Raw genomic sequence first — 22,076 nt, forward strand, 5'->3', positions numbered from 1 at the left:
TGGAGCGTCTGGTTAGGAAGCCCATTCAAAAACTTTGGTAGAAATGGCGCGTTTAATTTCAGTCTCCATTACATACAGAGCAGAGAAAACTAAAGAGAATGTAATGCTGAATCCATTTATAGTCTAAACAGAGAAGCCGGCAGTTTATCTTGAGGAAATAAATAAAGGTGAACAAGTTAATTAGATCGTAACGTGCGCAGTTCGCTGCGGCTGCACAACCAACGCGGACGCGGCTCTGCCGCTGCAAAGAATTAAACTTAACTCACCCTGAGACTTTAACTAATGGAGCTGAAGACGTGACGTCCATCCCGCACCCATAAGGAGAGCGGCGCTCAGAAGCGCGGCAGACATAACATCTGTCTCGGAGAAGTGAAACCATGCAAAAAAAAAAAAAAAAAAAAAAAAAAAAAAAAAGTTCAATGGATCGGTTTGGTTCAGACAGATCCAACTGCCCGATGAACCAGCGCAGATTTCTCTGCAGATGCGAACCAGGAGGAATTTGTGAAGCTGTGTGTAACACTCGCTATGCGTTTACAGTTAATAAATTTGTAATAAGACCAGAGCTAGGTTTGGCTACTGGAGTAGTGAGAAGTGTAGTTTGAATTAATGACCATCAGCCGGCTTATTATTTGTTTAAAGAACAATAAAAGAATAAATAACAACAATGTTACACAATTAACACACAATGACACAAAATCCCAAAAAAAATAGTTTCCAGTTTCTTTCAGAGTATTTTATAAATCTAAATTAAGGATACTATTTATTTTACCTAGGTTATAGTTCTATTTAAGTTCTAGTTAATACTATTTAGTTCTACTTAAGTTCTAGTTAATACTATTTATCTATTTTGATTTACAGTTTGTTTTAATCTGTTTAATCTATTTTTAGTTATTTGGTGTTTCCCTTAAGGAATTAAAAGAAAAAAAAACAATAACAGCAAAACAACAACACAGCAGAACAATTCAGCAAGGACAGATCAAACTGTGCTTCAGATTGATGTCTTGTTTCTTCCGATGATCCAACAGTTAATTCTGTTTCAGTGACCCACTGCTAATACGCACGACAACATAGGCAGGTCATACCAAGTTGCGAGGTTGGCAATGTCCAGCAGGAGGCGTAGCTCCTACTTGATGGTCTTTAAGCTCCGGGGTTGGCTCGCCATCTCGTTCTCCTTAGGAAGATCCAATTCAGTGACGATCCAAGACTCTTTAGGAAGATTCAGTTCAGTGACGATCCGAGACTCCTTAGTCCAGATCCCAGCCGAACGAAAACAACAAACAAAACAAAACAAAACAAAAAAAAAAAAAAAGCCTGTTGCCAACGAAGAGCGACAGTTAGCAACAGTTAGCTCCTCTGCTGATAAGCCGTTGAATTTCTGTTGACAAGAGCAGCTGTTAGCTTCAGCGGATCAGCTGTAGCTTTGGAGTTGACGTCACAGGATATGACGTTTTCGTCGCTCGGCGCCATGTCTGGGGTCGACAGACCGAAACAAACTATTCAGAACACCGGTGTTTTCATTGTGTTACCAACCGCAGTAAAGTTGTTTTCAAGTTGGATACTGGATAAACCGAGCTCCACGGAGTAAGGGACGTTCAGCTCAAGGTTGATCCGATTTATGAACGCTAATTTCGGCCAGCTGTTCTTAAGTCTCTCCACAAGCGCTCGGAGTTTCACATTGCTGCTGTCAATTTCCGAACACTACTGTGCATAAATGCTTTGTCTTGTGACCAACTGATACAAAAAAGTGGACATTTTTGCTATTACACGAGGCACACTATCCTCTATTAAAATTTTAAGTCATATTCAATAAATTTAATATTAAATGATTTCTTCAGTAGCTTCCAAATTGTGTCCCATTAACTCAATCTGCTTGAAATTGTTCTACTAGATTGTATAGATGAGGCACACTCACCTTTATTACATTTGAACACCTTTTATATATTTTTTAGCTATTTCTGCAGTCAAAATTTTTTATTTTTCTTAGCTTGTAGGTCATGTAACCTATTAACTCAAAATCTGTGTACAATTATTCTATTAAACTATATAGATTAGGCATATTTTTATTCCGTTTTGACCCCTTTTTTATTTTTTAACCAGAATTATATTTTAAAAAAAAGAAAATTCATAAAATGTATTACCTCAGATGATCATCACTTGTTACCCGTAATGTTCAATTGCATAAAATTCTAGGCCAGGATCTATTTCATTACATGTTCACTTACCTGAAATATGTTAAATACAACAAATATTTATTAAAGTGTGATCTATTTCATAAAATTTGTCACCTTTATTGTTTAATTACACATTAAATGTTTAAAGATGGGCTCTTTCATCTGGTTTGTGTCATGATGTGGCGGTGGACACAAATGCAGCAGGCAGTGGACTTACTTTATGTGGATGTAGAAACGAGGCTGATCTAACAATAAGAACTAAGGAACACAGAGCAAGAGAAACTAGAAGATCTAAACAAAGAAATAACCCAACTAGAATGACTAAAGAAAGATACAGACTCAGACATGGAACAATAACTGAACCTATGGTGATCAAATTAAGAAATAAACATTACTAGAAACCCTGCAGGGAGGCTGAAATAAGAAATAACTAGAAGGATAAAATAGAATAGTCATTAAAGAAGGCTTGACATGGACTCAGACAAACAAGGAAAAGCAATAATATTATTCTAACTACACTAAATACCATGAACCACTAAAGTGAATTGAAACACAAAGTTAATAAAATGAAAAGCAAAACAAACCCAAAAACCCAGTGTCTTGACAGATGTCTGATTATATAATTGTTTACTTTAATCACATAAAATATTTAAAAATATAATCTCATTACATGTATGTTTATTACCTGAATATTTAAATATCAAATTGTTACTTAAAATGTGATTCATTTCTTCACGTTTACATGCAACTTGAAGTGCTTGAATCAAAAGATTCATGGATGTTTAATACATTAAATTATTAAATGAGAGAACAGCCACTTCCAACTGTATTTCAACACAAATGGTTCCTGTTCCTCTTCAGAGTCTGCAGCCTTGCTGAGCTCCTCTCCTGGGGTTCCTTCCTCCTCAGCCTCTCCTACTTGCTCCTCTTCTGTTGCCTCCGCTACTGTGTTTTCATTATTTACCTCTTCTGGGGTAAATAATGAAATCAGTCTCAGTAACCTGTTGATGGTTTTGCTGTATCGCCTCTTTAATTGACGCCCATGTCGGTCCGATGTTGTGGCGTTTACCTCGCAGTGACCCACATTCAGCGCTGGACCCCAGTCAGGATGGAGCTCATCCATTTCATACGTCGGTTTGCCTTTAAGAGGACATATCAGAACACACATCAGTATTAAAGCTGTAGATTTAGTATGATTACTGTAAATTTCCAATATTTCCAAGTCGTGACCGGTCCGCGGTAATAAAAAGGTTGGGGACCACTGCTATATATGTTATATATCCTTTCTGCTTTTGACTTAATTTCCATTGTTGCTTTTATAACCCCTGGTATGAATATTACTAGCTTTTTTAAATCCACATACATTTATTTCCTTTTGTTTGGTTTAACCCTGCACTCATTCTGTTTTCCACCCCAACATCTGTTTGCTTCTGCAGAGGATAATCTGAATGGAGGGGAGCTTTTTCGACACAGAATTGTTGCACCGTCAGTCCCATAATGTTTCACTTCTGCCATCTAGCGGCACATTTGTGCTACTGCATGGCATTGCTCCAAAAAATTCAAAACAAAAATATCCTAAACTAAAATCACAATTAAACCAAACAAATGCTCACTCAGAAAGAGAAAAATGATCAGAGGTGAGGTAGCTGTTATTTAAAAAAAAAACAGTCCATGGTTAAATGACCATGCTCATTTTACATGTTATAAAATATCTGCATCCTTCTCTAAAAAAAAGGATATTTCTCTTAGTTTTGGTGAGATAAAGTAAAATAACACTGTCAATTTCATAATTTCATGCTATATTCCTATTTCTGCACAATCTCATCTCACAGGAGCTTTGAGGAGGGTTGCTACGAGTCATGGCAGGCAGAAATGGCTGATTAAGTGGTGTTGCTCACACCCATGTACAGTAGGTGGCGGTATACACCTCAAAGTTGCTTGCGAGCCGCCGTAATAGAAAAGAAGAAGAACCAGAAGAAGAACGTCATCGTCTCGCGCCGCAAGAAAACGTGTGAAGAGAGAGAATAATCCACGTGAGAGCATGGCAACGGTTCAGGATCCGGAGATCCAACTGGCCCAGAGGTTAGCCTCCAACGAGAGGACCGTCCGGACCAAGGCGATGAAGAAACTACGGAAATACATCAGCGCCCGCTCACTGAGAGCCGCAGGTAGGCTAACTGAACTGGACGTCCCCAGCCCCGGGTCCCGTTCTCCGTGTGGACGGGCCCCGCGGGCTCTGATACGGAGGGAGCCAAAGACAGACAGGGGCCCCGCAGTCCCCACAGGGTAACGATCAGATTTTAGAAACAATGACCATGAGCTCGGGCTCTTCCTGGTGATAAAACAAGTCTTAGCCTAGCTAATGTGTCTTTACCCTGGTCCAGTCCACCAGAGCTGCTATCCTGAAACTCTTAGCTGCTTCTCCTCTCCAGCCTACAGAACCAAAAATGAATGGTTCTGAAGAACTGAACTATAAAGGAATTCGACAATTTATTCAGGCGTGTTGGAACAGGGATGCATCTAAAAGTTGGGGGACAGAGTTGGGCACCTTGGTCTACACTTGATAGGATTATCTTGAGTCACGGATTTCGAAGAGCATCAGTTAATGTCACAATTCACACTGAGCTGTTGCTTCTGATCTCTGGGTTAAGTGATGCTGTGTCTGCTTTCCAGGCGGATTCACGGGAGATGAACTCCTCAAGTTGTGGAAGGGCCTCTTCTACTGCCTGTGGATGCAGGACAAGCCTCTGCTACAGGTGTGTGTGTGTGTGTCAGGTTAATTTCCTAGTGACGTCCCTTCAGGTTTCATCTTAAAGCTTATTGAGATATGATTCTGATTTATTTCTCAATATGCTGGAGAGTGTTTTCTTCAGTGTTTATTCTGGGGTTGATCCACATAACTCTGCGACACGGCTTCATTCTCCCTCATAAACGGTACAAGGACCGGACATCCGTACAGTGCTGTACCGTAAATGCATGCATAAACAGATGACGGTGTCTGCCTCAGGCCTCTGGAAGTTGTACCCGTGGATGAAGCACGGCCTGTCGTGATGTCACACGAGGCAGCGGTGTGTTTGAGGTGTTGCCTTAAAATGCATCTAGAGTTTTCCCCCATTTAACTCAAATGTTAATTAGGACACCAGAAGCTTACAAAACCCAATGGATTCGAACCACTGTGTCAGAGTCTAGTTAATACTATCATTGTAGTGGTTTTAGTTCATTAGCTCATGGTTCTACTTGCTCCAGTCATATTTAGCTCATCTTCACTGTTGCTTCCTAAGGAGGAGCTGTCCAACCAGATCTCCACCCTCATCCACAGCTTCCAGGATCTGGATAAACGTGAGTTTCTGCTGCAGCATTTCACAGTGACGACAGCTGAACCGTAGACCTGCTGTCTGGCTAACGGGTGATTTCCCTGCAGAGCTCATGTACCTGGAGAGCTTCTTCCAGACCCTGAAGCGAGAGTGGACTGGGATCGACCGGCTGCGGATGGACAAGTTCTACCAGGTTTGTTCTCTTTGCAGTAGAACCGAGATCACTTACTGACCACTCACCCAGAACCCACGTGGGGGATTCACTGTTTCTATATGAAAATAATTTCTGTTGATTAATGAAGAAAACTGTTGTATTAGACATCTTTCAGTCTGATTTTTGTGGAGTACATTCACAAAAACGTATTTGTTTTGCTTTTCAGTTGAGAAGCAGTTTTAAGTTTACACTTTAAGTCACAAGTGACGTTTTCATGGCAGCTGATTGAGGAGATTACGTACTCTTAGTCTTGCTTTACCTCTGCTTTTGACACAGTTGATCATGTCATCGGGTGGTTTCCCGTTGGCAGACACCAGCAGATGTCAAAAAAAAAAAAATAAACAAAGGTCTGACAGATCGGGGGAGTAGCACAAAATTATCGCTGCACCTGAAGCGTGGATCCAAATACAGCTTGGATGTGATGCAAACTGCATAGACTTTTAACAGGGACACACAGGGAAGCTCACATATCTTCACTGTTTCTTGGTTACGTGCTTAAACCTCAGCCGAACACTGAGGTTTGATGATCAGTGTCTTTGTTAGTCCCACATAAAAAGTACTTGTTGTAATCGGCCGCTTCAGGCTGCTGCTCCCCGATTGCGGCGCGCTCTCATCGTTTTTAAGTTGTCGATTCCAAGGATTGTTTTAAAACGCATCTAGAAACCCATTTGCAGCTGCGTTTGTACAGACAGGCTTTTGATTTAATTTGATGTTTTTTGTGCGTTACTTGTATGTTTTAAAAGCACTTAGTAAATTTTTTAAATTAATTTTTTTCTGTGGAAAAAATCCTAGCAAATAATATTTTACTTCCTTTAGTGTGACATAATAATCCCAGCTGTGCAGCCTTAGGGTTGGGGATGGGTCATGAAGATCAGAACTGATCGATGTTTGGATCAGATTCCTTCATCACATCTAACTTCAGTAAACTCATCTGCAGTTCATCCTTTTCTTTTTTGTAATGAAAAAGGACCTTGATTTTTTTTTTTTGCCATTAGTTTGAACAATAAACTGACAAACTCACAGATGTTTGTAACACTCAAGTCTTTCTGTTAAAATATGGCCATAATCAGGATTCGTCAATGGTGAGAGAATGATTTGAAATTGAGGACATGTAAAACTTAGCTGGATCTTTTGCATCTTAAGTTGTTTTATCAGTGCAGCAGAGATAGACAACATTGTAAACGGAGGCGTTAAATGTTTAACGTTCCCTCTCCAGCTGGTTCGTTTTATGTTCCGACAATCGTTTGACGTCCTGAGGAGGAGAAACTGGGAAAGCAGGTAAAGGATCTGGGGGAAAAAACTTCCATTTACAAACTCTGACAGCGTGTAAAATAAATAACTGCTTTCCTCAGTGCGGTCGGGAAGTTTTTGGAGCTGCTGAAGTGTCATCTCCTGCAAAATGACGGTGAGACGCCATCGGGATTGCTGCTGCACATCTTGGACCTTTACATGACGGAACTGGCAGCTGTTGGTGCTGAAGAGGTACAGAACCACCACTGGTAACCATGGCGACTAAGGGATTTGTGACCTAAAGCCAGAGGAACTTCAGATCCTCTGGTGGAGACATGTAGCTGCTGTTTGCATGAACAGCATGTAGGTAATAGGAAATGCTTTCATATGGCAGTTTCCCCCAGAAAACTGCCATATGTTACGCTAAAATGCTATTTATGCCCACAACTGTAGAGTCTTATAAACAACAAATAAAAAAAATACAATATGAATTTTTACACTTCTGTTTAATCCAAGTAAATTCTGTTGGTCCGCCAGGTTTGTAGCACAATGGGGGGAAACCCTGGACATTCGGTACCACTTTTAAAATTAGATGATAATCTGGAATGTAATAAAGATTTAGATTTGGATCGTGAGAAATGATATTGGTGCTGGACTCTTGTGGATGTGGCTTGCTAATCAGACTCTGCTTTTTTCTGCAGCTCACTGCTGATCAGAACCTGATTTTCATAGAGCCGTTCTGCAGGAAAGCAGCCAAAACCAAGAAGTAAGTTTTCCTCCATGTGCTCAGGATGAAGAACTCATTTAGAGTTGCTCGGCTCCGTCCTCCTTCCCTGACAGCTTTCCTGTTTGTTTCTCCAGCCATGCACTTTTCAGCGCTATTTGCAAAAGCCTTTTCAGCACCATCATTGAACAGGCTCCTTTTGCTGTGGGGGACCTTATGAAGGAGGTGAAAATGGCGCAGGAGTCTGATTCAGGGCAGGAATCTGAGGAAGATGACGAACAGGAGGAAGATGAGAGGAGAAGCGCAGTCGGTAAGAGCAGAGAGGGGAGGCTGATGAACGGTGCATCCTGACTCAGCAGCTCCCACCTCTAACCTGGACTGGTGTTTTACTAAAGTTCACTGTGGCACCTGGACTCTTTGCTCGCAGGGAGTCGTTTGAAAGCAGGAGAAGAAAGTGATGAGGAGCTGCTTCACTTGGAGGACGCCGACTCTGAGCTGTCAGATGCAGACTTTGGACCGGTTCTGCAGGTAAGCACGTCTGTCTGTTTAGAGATCACTCCTTTTATTCTTTGAATGTGTGCATAGAAAGGCTGTTGAAGCAGTTAGAGAGCCCTCTTGTCCTCTCTGGCCGATACAGAGAGCGAGAAAAATGTGGTTTTGAGATGTACCATACTTCAACGGGTTTTCCCTTTGCTGTGCAGCACAGCACTAAAATAACTTATACATTTAGCCCATACATAGCCCCCAGTGATGTGAACAAACGCCGTCTCTTATTGTTAATCTCGGTTTCTTAGTGGTTGCTGTGATGCATGGTCTGCAATGTGTGTTTCAGTTCGACTATGCTGCTCTGGCAGACAAGTTGTTTGAGCTGGCGAGTCGCAGCAACACACCCGGACATAACCGACACAAACTCTACAGAGTCATCAAAGTGTGAGTAGAAGCGCAGAACGCAACCAGAGCAGGCAGTGATCAGGTTTTGTCAGCTTGTTGAAAGGTATTTGTTCAAATAGCGCTAATGTCTGCTGATTCAAATTTGTTGTGTTTTCTTTTTTCCGTTCAGGCTGCGTGATCTCAGTGAAGGTACGAGTCAGAGCATTGTTTGACGCGAACATCCTGCTTGCGTCAAACACCGTCTGACTCTTCGCTTCCCTCTCAGGCATATTCCCACAGGATGAATATCCAGAGGAGGTTTCCACAGACGAGGACGACGACATGTTTGGGAGCAGGAAGAGGACGAAGCGACCGGCTCGCAATGAGGATGACGAGGAGAAAGGGAAACCAGCAGGGAAGAAGAGCAAAGCTGACGCAGGTTAATTTCTCTGTCTAAAGTCTCACATGATGCTGTCTTGGTGTTTTGGTTCCTGGTGTAAATCCAAATCATTGGAGGTATTCACAAAATTACTTTAAATGTCATGAAATGTAGCTAAAACAAACCAATCTACACAACATGTTGCAGTGTAGTGTTGACGCTTTCTCTTTAAGCTCACCTATTTCAGAGATTCCTGACTGCTGGGGCCGCCAGACGTTTCTATGGTAACCCATTGTAACTGTGTACGAGTGGTACTGAAGTGATTTGATTGACAGCTGACCGCATTCGCTGATTGGCTCGTGATTTACATCAATGAAAACCTGAAACATTAAAGGTCAGCTGTGGACCGCAGAGCTGCTGTCTGCTATCAGAGGAGCAATGATGAGTTGAATCAGGAACACTTTAAGTTTTGGAGGAGGATGACTGTGATTTAGCGGCGCTGCTAGCGGCTCGTCTCTCTGAAGAACACAGAGCTAGAAACAGAGAAACGGTTCAGCTGTGGTCGGCTTTCTGTCCGAGCTGCAGTCCAGCCAACAGTGTAAAACCCCAGAACTACATAATATTATGTTACGACCTGGATCGCTGAGCCTCAACAAAAACCAAGGAGACACAGGTTTCAACAATCAATAAGCTCTTTATTGAGCATCAAACCTAAAATAAAGCAGGAAACACTGCAGCTGGTGCTGTGAGCAGGGGAGTCCTGCAAAAGCAAAGTAAAACCAAAGTCTGGGTGAGGAAACAAGACAGACAAGAGCCAGTCTGAAAAGTAGAGCCAGTCTGAAAAGTGGAGCCAGGTGGAGAAGTCAGCTCACCGCTCCTCCAGTCCCTTCTCTCTCCTTCCCCTTGGCACCATGGAGCAGGCTGCTTATACAGCCAAGAGACGCCGGGCCGTCACTGATCCTGGTGCCGCCCCTCCCGGTGCGCCTCGGGACAAAGAGCAATTAGTAAAATGACGGATCCGTCCATGTAAAGTGGAGGGAAACGTCACAATTAACTTGTGATGTGAATTCTAGTTTTCCATTGTTTTTTTAAAATAAAGTTCAGGTGTGGATATTGGTTTGACTGCACCTAAATCCAAAGGGTTGCATATTTAAAACACAGTGCCAGAAAGTAGTTATATTTATATATGTATAGTGAAATAATCAGCTGATTTGAGTCTTTATAATTATGTTTGAACCAGCAATGAATTTCTATAAGACAAAATGAAATATCTGGGTTTATTTGAGTCCATCAGAACCAGAACCTGGAGGTTCTCCATTGGTGAGTGTTGCTGCAAACATCAGCAGAGAGTTGATCACACACACACACTCTTCTACCTGGGTTAGAGTCAAACTGCATGTTAACTGGTTAGAGAGCAATTTACCAGTGGAAAAGCGCCTCTAGCCTGCAGCTTTTCATGACGGCACAGATAAGGGCAGATTGAAGCATGCTGGTACCATCAGGTCAAGGAATCTTGAGTTGGTAAATGAAAAAGACAAGTAGCCCCAGTTTTAATTGCGATGTTCTTTAGATTGCAGTGTTCTTCGCTGCAGGACTTCCAGGCCATAAAGCCATTCTGTTTCTGCTTCTGCAGGGAAAACACAGGAAACACTCGACAGGCAGAGTAACAACATAGAAGCTGCAGATGCGCCTGTTAATAACAAAAAGAAGAAGAAGAAAAAGAAGAAAACACAGAATCACAATGCCGACTCAAAACCTGCAGGATGTTCAGAAGATTCAGTAGAACAAAGTCCATGTTCCACTTCAGAGGCTCCATTAGAAACTCAGCTGCAGCCACTTCCCCCCACCAATGACTCTGATCCCACGGTGACGGACAGAAAGCAGCAGCTGACCTCTGCTACATCAGACACGCCCTCTGAAGCACCAGCTGTGCTCTCTGGGAACAAGAAGAAGAAGAAGAAAAGGAAGATCCTGAAAACTGAGGCTGAAACAAAGAGGTCCACTTCAGCAGGGGAAGGTCAGGAAGCCTCGGCCAAGGTTACTGCTGCAGCTCCTGGCAGGAGCAACAAGCAGCCTGCATGGGACCTGCAGAGGAATGACGTTACCACAGCAACGGAGGCTAAACAAACCGGCTGTGATGAAGCATCAGGAGACGATCTAACGCCTAAACTCAAGACGACAGACGCTGCCGCATCAGCCAAGAAGAAGAGTCAGAAGATGAAAAAGACTGTCACTGGAGAGTCACCACCAGCAGCAAACGGGAAGAACCGGCACAAAGGAGGGGAGGGGGCTGGCAGCCCTCAGATCACAGCTGGAAGCCTGCAACGCATGCAGAAACGCAAGAAGTGTGTGAAGCTGTCAGCTGACGACGGCGGTGCAGAGCCAGAGCAGTCGGCAGGGGAAGCTGAGCTGATCAGCACTGCAGCCAACACCAAGAAGAGGAAGATCACTGTGGAGTTTGAGTTTGAGGCAGATGAGCTGGAAGGAGCTGCAGCAGTCGACAGCATATCGGCAACAAAGAAGAAGACCAAGAAAAGCAAAGTGAACAATGTGAGTATGTGAGATCAGAAACTTGGTAAGATCAGGTTGTTTTTAGGAAAATGTTAAATAAAAAAATCGCTTTAACTCTAACAGAGCCTCTGTTAGCTGTTGCTCCTCCTACACTATGGACTGAACCATTGTTCTAACAATGGTGGGGGGGGACCTAAAAATCAATTCTTATTTTGTTCTTAGATGAATGGCAGATTTACTTTGTTCTTTGTTTCTATTGCCTTTTTTATATTGATATTGTTTAAATACGAGGGTTTCTTTCATGATTTCTTTGGAGAGACAATTCTAGACTTTTCCAAGATTGGGGGGGTCCGGACCCCCCCTGGATTTACGCCTATGCCTCAGGTCAGCACAGCTAACAGGTGTTGAGCCAATTGGTTTACTGTAGTCAGGTATGTGTTGTATTGTGGGATCCGGTAGAGGAAACTAAGGAAAAAAGCTTGTAGCGTCATGCAGTACTTCAGATGATTTTACATGTAGCACTACAGAGAAACAGTCATATGATTACAGCCTGAGTGTCACCTACTACCTGTGTTTCTATTCGATTGAGTTTTTTTTCCCCTTTGCTTGCGATAACAAGTTATTAATCTCATATCTCATAAACACGTGACCAGACTGGTTTGTACTGACAGATTTTGGTTTCCTTGGACTTTTCACTCTGAGAAGAAACAGAATCAACAGAAACCACGAGAGGTTAGAGCAAACCAGACCAGAGTAAATCTGCTGGAGCGGAAACGTTCTGAGAAGGTTCTGCTGGCGGGAAGAACTCCATGTTTTACAGGAGATTCGTCAAAGTCAGTGTCGTAAAAACAAAACGAGACATTTTCTTTTCTTTTCCAGGTAGCCAAACAGCCATCGACTCCCCAGAGCCTCAAAAAGACAAACAAGAAGAATATTTCAGGGTCTGATTTTATCAGCTTTCAGAGAAAAGTTGCAGTTCCACCAGCGCTGTACTGTAAGACTAACGGCAGCCCGGGTACACCTGCTGCCAGGAAGAAGGTGAAGACAAATGAGACTGCATCACTTTTTACAGTGGAGGGTTTTTTTAATCTGTTTATCTACTTAGTGGAGTGTCTTGGGTACAGGGGCGCCGCCAGGAATCTTGGGCCCCATGACAAAAACTTCGATTGGGCCCCCCGCTGTTACAGTTTCTTGAGTCTCTTTAACCCATAAAGGGCGTCACAATTTGAATTCCTTGCTTTCTGTGGTTCAACACAATATTTACTGCTCATACATTTTACATGCACACAGTGTGCAAGTAGGTTGCTTGTGATAAAAACCGTTTATCACAGGTACATTCTTTTTTTAGTTTTGGGAGCATGTTCAAAACACGCCTGTTGCAATCACGAATTAAACTTGGTCTTATTAGCACAGCCACAAACAGCACAACACGTAGCAGAGCTCTGTAAAGACATCTTATTGAACACTGTTTTGAATAATATTTTACAATAACAGAAAAGAGAAATATAGCATCTGCGATTAGCAAAAATCTATCGATTACACAGTGAAATACTACTTCTGGTGGTAAGACCCGTGATCGTTTCCCCAGTCAGCCTCCCAGGAACAAGGCGGACACGGCGCCCCCTGCTTAGGGATGTGCTATTATCATAGTTTGCTTTTACAGAAACATTTTTCCCCTCATGAGTTTGGTTTATTTATGATAAACATAAAATAAACAAGAAGATGTTAGCTGAAACTCAGAGTTGGAATTGTTTTGCTATTTTTTTCCACCATTGACTCATCGAGAGCAGCAACATATGAACATCAAAGCTCCACACAATAGAAATTAGTTTCCAGAGCAGTTTGTGATGCTTTGATTGTTGGGATAAAATATGATCATAAACATTGTTTTGTTCATATCCCTGAAGTGAGAGAGAAGTGATTTGAAGCTTTAAACGATGAACCACATTCCTGCTGCTGTGTAGTTTCTAAGAACATGTGGAAACACTGAGCACAGACACTGACTGTGCTTTGATTCCACAGAGGCAGCTGACCCCCATGTCGGAGTCAAAGAAAGTCACGTTTGGGCTGAAGAACAACAAAACTGCTGGTAAGAAGCTGCGTAACAACCGGTGACAGTGAGTTACTGTTTGCAGGTCAGCATTTTGTTCTCAGTTTTATTTTTTGAAGCATAAAAAAGAGAAAAGGTAAGCGTTGGACTAGGCCAAGTATTGATGCCATGATGACAGGTCAGGACATCTATTGCAGATGTTGTGAAGGTGTTACTTGGTTGCAAGGGTCATTATCTAAATATTACTTGGTGGGCCAAGTAAGCATTTATAGAGTTTGTTTCTTCAATGTACAGATTAATTTTGCTGGGAAGTGGAAATCTTGTTTTCCAAGTTGAAATTGAGCTGAAATGTGAAAGTCTTTACTGCTAGTTTTTTTGTTTGTTTTGTCTTTTAGAGTTCAAGAAGACTGATCGCAGCTTGCTCCTCAGTCCAGAAGGTTTGTCTCGGGTGCCCTTTGACCCACAGCAAAAACCAAAGTTTGGGGTCCTAAAGTCTCCGCCCACCACAGCGTCCACTGGCTCCAGGAAGACGTCAAAGAAAACCCCTAACTTCTCCAAGAAGACCGGTTCCAAATCTCTGCCAAACACACCTAAAAGACGACCTTCAGCAGCAGACTTTTTTTAACTTCCTGTAGAACTGTAGACACACGTGATCTCTGTGAACCCTTTGATACAATCTGTTTTGAATTTTGGGCTCTGCTTTTTGTTTATTCTATCAAATTGTTGCATTTGACCTGGTTTGAGTGACTGTTTAAATAAAGTTATTCATTCCTTCTTTTACTAGTTTTAGTAGTTTGTAATCAATATGTTTAAACATACAAATGAATCTCCTGGAACATCGGAATAAGAATTACACAGTTCATCTTTGTTTGGTATTTATTCACTTAAGGAACCCCATTAATCTCTAAAACAGTAGAAACTAATGTTCTTTGGATCCATACCACAAACTCTACAATCAAATCAAGTTTTATTTGTGTAGCACATTTCAGCAGCAGGGCATTTCAAAGTGCTTTACATCATAACAAACACAAAGTCATGCAATGTAGAATCAACAATCAAAACATCACATTAAGTCAAGTGCCGTCATTAAATTGATTACGTTTCAAATACGACTAACCAGGAGGGTTTTTAGTTGAGATTTAAAGGAAGTCAGTGTTTCAGCAGTTTTACCGTTTTCTGGAAGTTTGTTCCAGATTTGTGGTGCATAGAAGCTGAATGGAGCTTCTCCTCGTTTGGTTCTGGTTCTGGGGATGCAGAGCAGAACCTGAGGGGTCTGGAAGGCTGGTACAACATCAGCAGATCTTTATTGCTAAGCCGTTCAGTGATTTATAAACTAACAATATTTTAAAGTCTGTCCTCTGAGCTACAGGGAGCCAGTGAAGGATTTTAAAACTGGTGTTATGTTCTCTATTTTCCTGGTTTTAGTCAGAACTCCAGCAGCAGCATCTGAATCAGCTGCAGCTGATTGATTTGTTAGTCAGACCTGTGAAGACGCTGTTGCAGTAATCAATGCTACTAAAGATAAATGCATGGATGAGTTTCTCTAGAGCTCAGACAGATCTGAGACATCAGTCCTCTAATCCCGGAGATGTTCTTCAGGTGATAGAAGGCCGACTTTGTGACTGTCTTTATGTGGCTCTGAAGGTTCAGGGCAGAGTCCATCACTACTCCCAGATTTTGGGCTGATTGCTGGTTTTAGTTGTAATAACTGAAGCTGCAGCACTTTGAATTGCCTTGTTGCTGAAAATGTGCTATATAAATAAAATCGCCTTACCTTACCTGTGCATTGACTCTAGATCTATAACTCTAGATCTATAACTCTAGATCGTTCCTCTTTAGGCCCAAAGATAATTTCAGTTTTGTTTCTGTTCAGCTGGAGAAGGTTTTGGCACATCCACCCATCTATCTATTCTAAGCATCTGTTCAGTGATTGGATGGGGTCAAAGGTCACCTGGTGACATCGTAATGAGGAGCTGTGTATCATCCGCATAGTTATGGTAGCTGATCTTATTTCCTGTTATAACCTGAGCTAATGGGAGCAGTCATACTTGTACAAAGCTTAAACAGTCAGATCTGCTGCTTCTCAGCATTTCTAAGCTGTCCAACATCTAATACGGCTGAAAATTTGATGTAGAGCTGCGAATTTTCACAGATTGTCCATTTTTCACTTCTTTCTCTGAGATTAAGCTTTTTTGGCCTCTTGGCTTCTGCTCTCATGAAACATAAGATTTAGACCTGGGTTAAAACAGACAGATCTGTTTTAAACTGGACCTTACACTCTTATCCAGTCGGGGTCTGCAGGGTGTCCATCTCCAGCAGCAGGTGATAGGCGGGTCTCTCTGGACAGGCCGCCAGTCCATCACAGGGCAATCTGAGGATTTATATTAAACTAAGTTTATTTTTCTTTGATTGACCTTAGATTAGTTTAGTTCTAATGATTTGCCTGCATATGAATATTTATTGGTACCATTTATTGTTTTGTGTGTTACGTTTGTGTAAATAATGCTTTTTTCCTTCTTTTGTTTTGATTACTTGGTATGAGTTGTGAAACTGCTCCAGGTAGCAAAGCCTGTCTCGCTGTGAAAATGGGTGTCGGAGCAGAATTACCTTGCAGTTCTGAATAAATCCACTTCAACACATTTTATGTTGAAGCCAGCCTCCGCCTCTTGGTGGGTCCAGCCTGCGCCAATAGCCAGCCCTACCCTGATGGGTCCACCTCCTGCCCGCCAGTCGGATCTCTTCCGAGGGATCCGCCTCCTTCGTCTGACTTTTTGCGGCAGGCCCCGCCCACCCTGACCATTTTGTTTATTTTGGGACTGAGTTTGTTTTCCCTGTTTTCCACCTTTGTTTTTTTTTTTTGTGAACTAAGTTTGTTTCTTTGGACTCTGCCTCTCCGTCCAGCACCCCTCTGCCCACCCTGGTTGGGTTGTTTTGGTTTTGGACTTTTTTGGGCGTCTTGTAGCCTCCCAGAAAAGGCGGCTACAAGACGTCCAGCTGTGTTCCCTGATTACCTTCCCTGTGTATTTAGTCCCACATGTGTCTCTTGTTCTCTGTCAGATCCCCGTCGTGTCTCCACAGTCCCTCACCACCTCTAACCGCAACTCATGACAGTTTATCTCATTTGGCTCATGTTTCCGATCTAACCGACGGGCAATTCTCACATTTTCAGGATTAACCAAATACAACACACAGAAACTGATAGGATGGTTTGGCATTTTACATTGGCATGTAACAGAGAATTAAAACTATTACTCACCACATTCACTGCAGTGTTGGAAATGCTCAACTTAGCATCGTGTTTTTTCCCACGGTTTGAGATGCTAGAAGCCTGTATTGGGTGATGAGCTTCAGTCTCGGCTTGAGGCGATCTCGTAGTGCTGTTGTGCATTGTTTGGACAACAGTGACACATACCCACACACGCAGTCCGTACACAGTGAGGGGGAGGCAGAACAATAAGAGCATGACCTATATATGACAGAGACACATGAACAAAGAGCAGCTTATCATCCCTCTGATTCACTGTAACAGCTGAAACGGCAACAGAGAGCCGATCTACCAGGGCCAGAAGCTTTGAGATTAGTCCCATGCACATACCAGCGTTGGTAAACTAACGTTGAATTCTGGTCCAAAAGGTTGATTTTTGGTTGAGGTCGACAATTAACGATGGATCAATCATCCAGTTGTAGCTAAGAGATGTCATTGAATCAATGTTGTTTTGTGGTTGAATTCTAATGATTGAAATGCCAACGGCTGATCAACGACTGATCGATGCTGAATCAATGTATGCTGTTTGTCAGACCCCTTGATTCCTTTCTGTGCATTTTCCTAATTATCCATGAAAATGATTACAGATTGTGCATAATGTGTTGACACAAAAACACATATAAGTCACTACAAGGAGTGGAGCGGTCCAGCAACCCCATTCACAGGAGTGTCCCAACCACACAAGCCCCTTCGCTGTTGGCTTGTTTGCAGGTTGCAGAAGATGTTAATTTAATGTTGAATTATGATCAAAAAGGTTGAAATTATGATCAAAGTTTACAATTGACGGTGGATCAAACTCGTGTTCTTCAATTCACATGATTTCAATTGATGGCTGATAACAGAGTTTTGCTGAATGGGGTGTGTTGAAGCAGAGGAACATCTAAAACACGCAGGGCAGAGTACCTTGAGGACCAGGGGTGGAAAAAACTGGTAATCAATTTTGAATCAATGTATGTGCTGCATTCCTCTGCCATTGCACCGCCAGCCTGAACCGTCGACACAAGGCAGGATGGATCCCTGCTTCCATGTTGTTGACGCCAAATCCTGACCCGACCATCCGAATGTCGCAGCAGAAATCGAGGCTCATCAAACCAGGCAACGTTTTTTCGATCTTCTGTGAGCCTGTGTGAACTGTAGCCTCAGTTTCCTGTTCTTAGCTGACAGGAGTGGCGCCTGGTGTGGCCTTCTGCTGCTGTAGCCCATCCACCTCAAGGTTCGATGTGCATTCAGAGATGCTCTTCTGCATACCTCGGTTGGTTATTTGAGTCAGTGTTCCCGTTCTATCAGCTCCAACCAGTCTGGCCAGCCTCCTCTGATCTCTGGCATCAACAAGGCATTTTCTCTTTTTCGCACCATTCTCTGTAAACCCTAGAGATGGTTGTGCGTGAAAATCCCAGTAGATCGGCAGTTTCTGAAATACTCAGACCCGCCCGGCTGACACCAACAACCATCCCACGTTCAACGTCTCTCAAATAACCTCTCTTCCTCGCTCTGATGCTCGGTTTGCGCTGCAGCAGATCGTCTTGTCCGTGTCTGCATGCCGAAATGCATTGAGTTGCTGCCACGTGATTGATTCAACATTTGCGTTCATGAGCAGCCGGACAGGTGTACCTAATAAAGTGGCCGGTGAGTGTATATGTGAAACCTTATTCACATTAAATGCTGACCATCAAATGAGAATAAAAAGCCATTTAGACAGAAAACCGTATCATCCAGATGGGTGCTGGCAGTCTGAGCCCAGGCTGCCGCAATGCAGATCCATAAATTTAACCAACAGCCTCCAGTTTGCTCTGAAGCTCCTTTTGCATGCTCTGATTTCAAAGCTGGCTCTGTTTTTTTGTTGTTTTTTTTTCCTCCCACATACCAATTTATACTTAACTTTGAAGAGTGTAACCTTTGACTCCCACCTGGGAGAATCTGATTTATTATTTACATAAATCAGAGAATTCACTAACATGACCTCTTTGTCACCAATCACAGCCTGCCACATCACAACACATAAAGACAAACCGAAATATCCAAATTACGGGCTTACAATTGTTTATTATTAAAAAAATACTTCAATTTTGGCTTCTTGGTACATAAACAACCTTGACCTGCTGCTATATTCACACAGTGTAGTTTCCTACTGGTTTGTTAGTAACTGAAAAGTGCAAAGCAGTAGACGATGTTCCTCAGTCCACCAATAAGAGGAAAGGCGTTGAAGGGTCAGTCCAGATATTTCATGTGGGACGCAGAAGTCATGTCTGCGTTCCAGACGCTGATAAAAATTGCCCTATAAGAAATTTGTCCACGTCAAATTACAGTGAGCTTAAAGAAAAGTGATGAAATCCTCAAAGAGGGGGAAGTCTGACTACTGAACTGCTGAAATGTTCCTGTTATATTTTAAAGATCTTGTTTTCACAGCTTTTCGTAAAAATGAACTGAAACTGTTCCTGCGCTCCTCATTGGCAGAAATGAGCTGTCTCGTACTTTAAAGCTGCAGTATATAACCTTTATAAGTTATAACTTATAAAAGTTTATAACTTTTATAAGTTATAGACTGTGACAGTTTGGTACGATACAGATGAAATGTCACCATAACAAATTTAGCCTTGTCTCAAAAAGTACTGCGATAAACAACAATATTCTTTGAAGACAATTTTAAATTGATGTAACGGTAATGACAGAACAATGAATTCACATCCTGCCAAAAATAAATACACTTCATTTTCAAAAGAACACTAAACACTGGAACTGGTAAACGAAATAAACAAAACAACCGTAAACAAAAATAAAATGGACTCTCAGACTCCGTTAACACAAAATGCACTTGAATAAAAACTAAACGCAACATAAAATAAAAACTATGTTGAACCAAAAGAGTACAGATCATGAAGTCTGTATGCTATATTGCCCTTCAATAATCATTAGATTTAGATAAAGATGGGCGTATCCGACCACCTGATGCAATAGTTCAGTAGAGGTCAGAGGACAGCACAGTTTATTCTCAAATCATCTGTGTCATAACATGCAGTTATGACATGGTGACAGTTTCAATAAATATGTAAAAAGTATATTTTTCATAAATGTTATGTAACTCCACCTTTAAGAAACTTCCTAGCTTCTCTCCAAACGTTGCTCACATTATAGGCTAAAGTTTGATTGAGGCTGTCTGTTCTATGAATCTGCACAGTTAGCTGGAAATTGCAAAAAAAAAACAAAAACAAAAAAACATAGTTGATGCTGATAGGCAGCCTTTTGCAAACCCCAAAGAATTACTTTAACCATGTTAGGCTTTGATTTGGAAGAGGTAACCCAGAATATTTAAAAAGAATGTTAGGTTTATGACATCTTTGTTTTCCAATTTTTTGTTGGTTTTATCTACACCACAAAAAAAATCTTATAACTACAGATGAAAACATTCTTATCATCTACTCTTTTTTTATTATTTATTTGTTGTTTTGTGAGGGGTGGAACCTATAAAATGCTGTGTATGCATAATATCCGTTAATCACAAAAACAGTTGAGTGTAATATTGTGTAAAACTAACAGTTTTATGATACAAGCTACTAACAAACAGATTTAGGACAAAAGGTGGAAAAATTGATGCCAGGTGTATTTTTTGGTTATCAATCTATGACTGACCAGCTTGTGCCTAGACAACAGCCTCAACCCACAACTTTAGCTAAAAAAAAAAAAAGTAACTTTCTTTGAATGTTAAGGAGCAAACTTAATGTGCCTCTCGTGGGAAGATGTAGTTGTTCAACCCAACAAATGTAAACATTTCCAGTTTCAGTTGCTCTAAATCGTTACGGATCTGTCTGACTAGTGTTAGCCTTCCATCACTCTTACAATTTCCTCACGTTTAACCAACTCTTTGCAATAAGACATCTGTCTACTGGAGGTGAGATGACTTAACAGAATCTAAATCCAAAGCAGCCAAACTGTTCCTGTAAAGTTGTAGACAAAGCAGCAGATAAAACAGGCCAGCCCGTTTCTCTCACAAAGTATCTGGATCACAGGTCTCTGTTTTTGTTTTTGTTGTTTGTTTGTTTTTTGGTTTAATGTTCCATTGACAACTCTGCAACCGTCTGGGTGCAAAAGCATCACTCTGAAGATCTTGACAGGTTTAACTCCTAACACAGGATGGATGCAAACCGGAAATCAACCCGAACCGGGCGCCGCAAATGGCAGCACCCAGGATTCCTCACAGCAGGTCGGGCAGAGACGGAGTCCAGCTCCAGCCACCGTTACCGCTGCTGCTTCTTCTTCTGCTTCAGAGACTTCCTCCTCTTCACGATCATCTCGTACAGCTTGTCCATGCCCTCGTGAAGCCCCTCTCCGATGATGGCGCACGCGGGTTGAACGTGGTACGTGGTGGACGGCGCGAGCTCGTGCAGGGCCAGCTGCTTCTCGATGTCGGCCACCGGCAGGGACCTGGGCAGGTCCTGCTTGTTGGCGATGACCAGCAGCGGCGTGCCCTGGTTCTCCGCGAACTTGGTGACCTTATGCAGCTCGGTCTTGGCCTCCTCCAGCCGGTCCACGTCCACCGAGTCCACCACGTAGATGATGCCGTCCGTGCAGCGGCTGTAGGACTTCCACAGGGGCCGCAGCTTCTCCTGTCCACCCACGTCCCAAAAGTGACAGCTGATGCCCTTCGCCGTGCCGTTACTCAGCCTGATCTTCTCCGTGTTGAAGCCGATCGTGGGGACGGTGTTGACGAATTCGTTGAATTTCAGCCTGTAGAGAACGGTGGTCTTACCGGCAGAGTCCAAGCCCAGCATGACGATGTGAAGTGACTGGAAGGCAGAGATGTTGGAGAAGCTGTTCCCCATTTTGATGCGCCCTCCACCCCCTCCCACGCAGGAGGATTGGATCCACCCTCCCCCCAAAAAACTGGAAACGAAGGTTCCACAGCTCAGTTAATTCCTGGGTTGAGGCAGTAAAATCCCGCAGGTCGGCAAACAGTGTCGATGGGCTCTGCTTGGCCCTTTGGAGCGGCGATGGAAAAGGGAAGCGGCGTTCCTCCGCAGGACGCAGCGCGCCGTTTATCAGTATTCCCCTCACGCACTTGCATCCATTTGATGACGAGGGAAAACTCCACAGTTCAAACACTCCTTAAAAAATAAAAATCTCACAGCTTTTGAAAGACACGCACAAAACATATCTGTGTACATCCCCAGAAGTCAAATAATATTTCCCAGAAGTGGGCGTTTATTAAGCACGGGGAAAGCACACAGATCCAGCAGTCCGACAACAACAACAAAAAAATCCCCAGCTGCCTCGTCCTTCGTCCGCTCCGTGTCAGACAAACCCCCCTCCTCCTCTCCCGTCGCTCGATGCAGCCGTTCTGGTTGTGAGGCTGA

General features: G+C 42.6%; 2 protein-coding genes across 3 annotated transcripts; one reads left to right on the forward strand and one right to left on the reverse strand.

Annotated features, from left to right (window-relative positions):
- The first annotated feature begins 4,124 nt into the window (after window positions 1–4,124).
- rrp1 (ribosomal RNA processing 1) lies at window positions 4,125–14,238 on the forward strand. 2 transcript variants are annotated; one of them, XM_014976171.2, is made up of 16 exons: window positions 4,126–4,339; window positions 4,845–4,927; window positions 5,453–5,510; window positions 5,593–5,678; window positions 6,916–6,977; window positions 7,052–7,181; window positions 7,631–7,695; window positions 7,791–7,963; window positions 8,081–8,181; window positions 8,486–8,583; window positions 8,714–8,733; window positions 8,810–8,962; window positions 10,536–11,452; window positions 12,293–12,451; window positions 13,436–13,502; window positions 13,859–14,238. In XM_014976171.2, exons 1-16 carry the CDS (start codon window positions 4,213–4,215, stop codon window positions 14,086–14,088), a joined length of 2,529 nt encoding a protein of 842 aa, XP_014831657.2. In that variant the 5' UTR covers window positions 4,126–4,212; the 3' UTR covers window positions 14,089–14,238. The 2 variants fall into 2 exon arrangements, with proteins under 2 accessions (XP_014831658.2, XP_014831657.2); XM_014976172.2 differs by lacking the exon at window positions 12,293–12,451 and having other exon boundaries at window positions 4,125–4,339.
- A 4,513-nt stretch (window positions 14,239–18,751) lies between these two features.
- On the reverse strand, window positions 18,752–22,076 carry LOC106909734 (ADP-ribosylation factor-like protein 4C). The gene has a single exon (XM_014976174.2). The coding sequence runs from the start codon at window positions 21,543–21,545 to the stop codon at window positions 20,961–20,963; it is 585 nt and encodes a 194-aa protein (XP_014831660.1). The 5' UTR covers window positions 21,546–22,076; the 3' UTR covers window positions 18,752–20,960.

This window comes from Poecilia mexicana, unplaced genomic scaffold (assembly GCF_051168715.1).
Source record: "Poecilia mexicana isolate PSO_F unplaced genomic scaffold, ASM5116871v1 scaffold_2, whole genome shotgun sequence".
Lineage (NCBI taxonomy): Eukaryota > Metazoa > Chordata > Actinopteri > Cyprinodontiformes > Poeciliidae > Poecilia > Poecilia mexicana.

What these genes read in the sequence shown, in the direction of transcription:
- rrp1 (XM_014976171.2), top strand. Translation starts at nt 4,213, where the DNA reads ATGGCAACGGTTCAGGATCCGGAGATCCAACTGGCCCAGAGGTTAGCC. An exon ending in GAAGAGCAAAGCTGACGCAG is followed by an intron (nt 8,963 to 10,535) that starts GTTAATTTCTCT and finishes CTGCTTCTGCAG; the next exon opens with GGAAAACACAGGAAACACTC. An exon ending in GAAGAACAACAAAACTGCTG is followed by an intron (nt 13,503 to 13,858) that starts GTAAGAAGCTGC and finishes TTTGTCTTTTAG; the next exon opens with AGTTCAAGAAGACTGATCGC.
- LOC106909734 (XM_014976174.2), bottom strand. Translation starts at nt 21,545, where the DNA reads ATGGGGAACAGCTTCTCCAACATCTCTGCCTTCCAGTCACTTCACATC.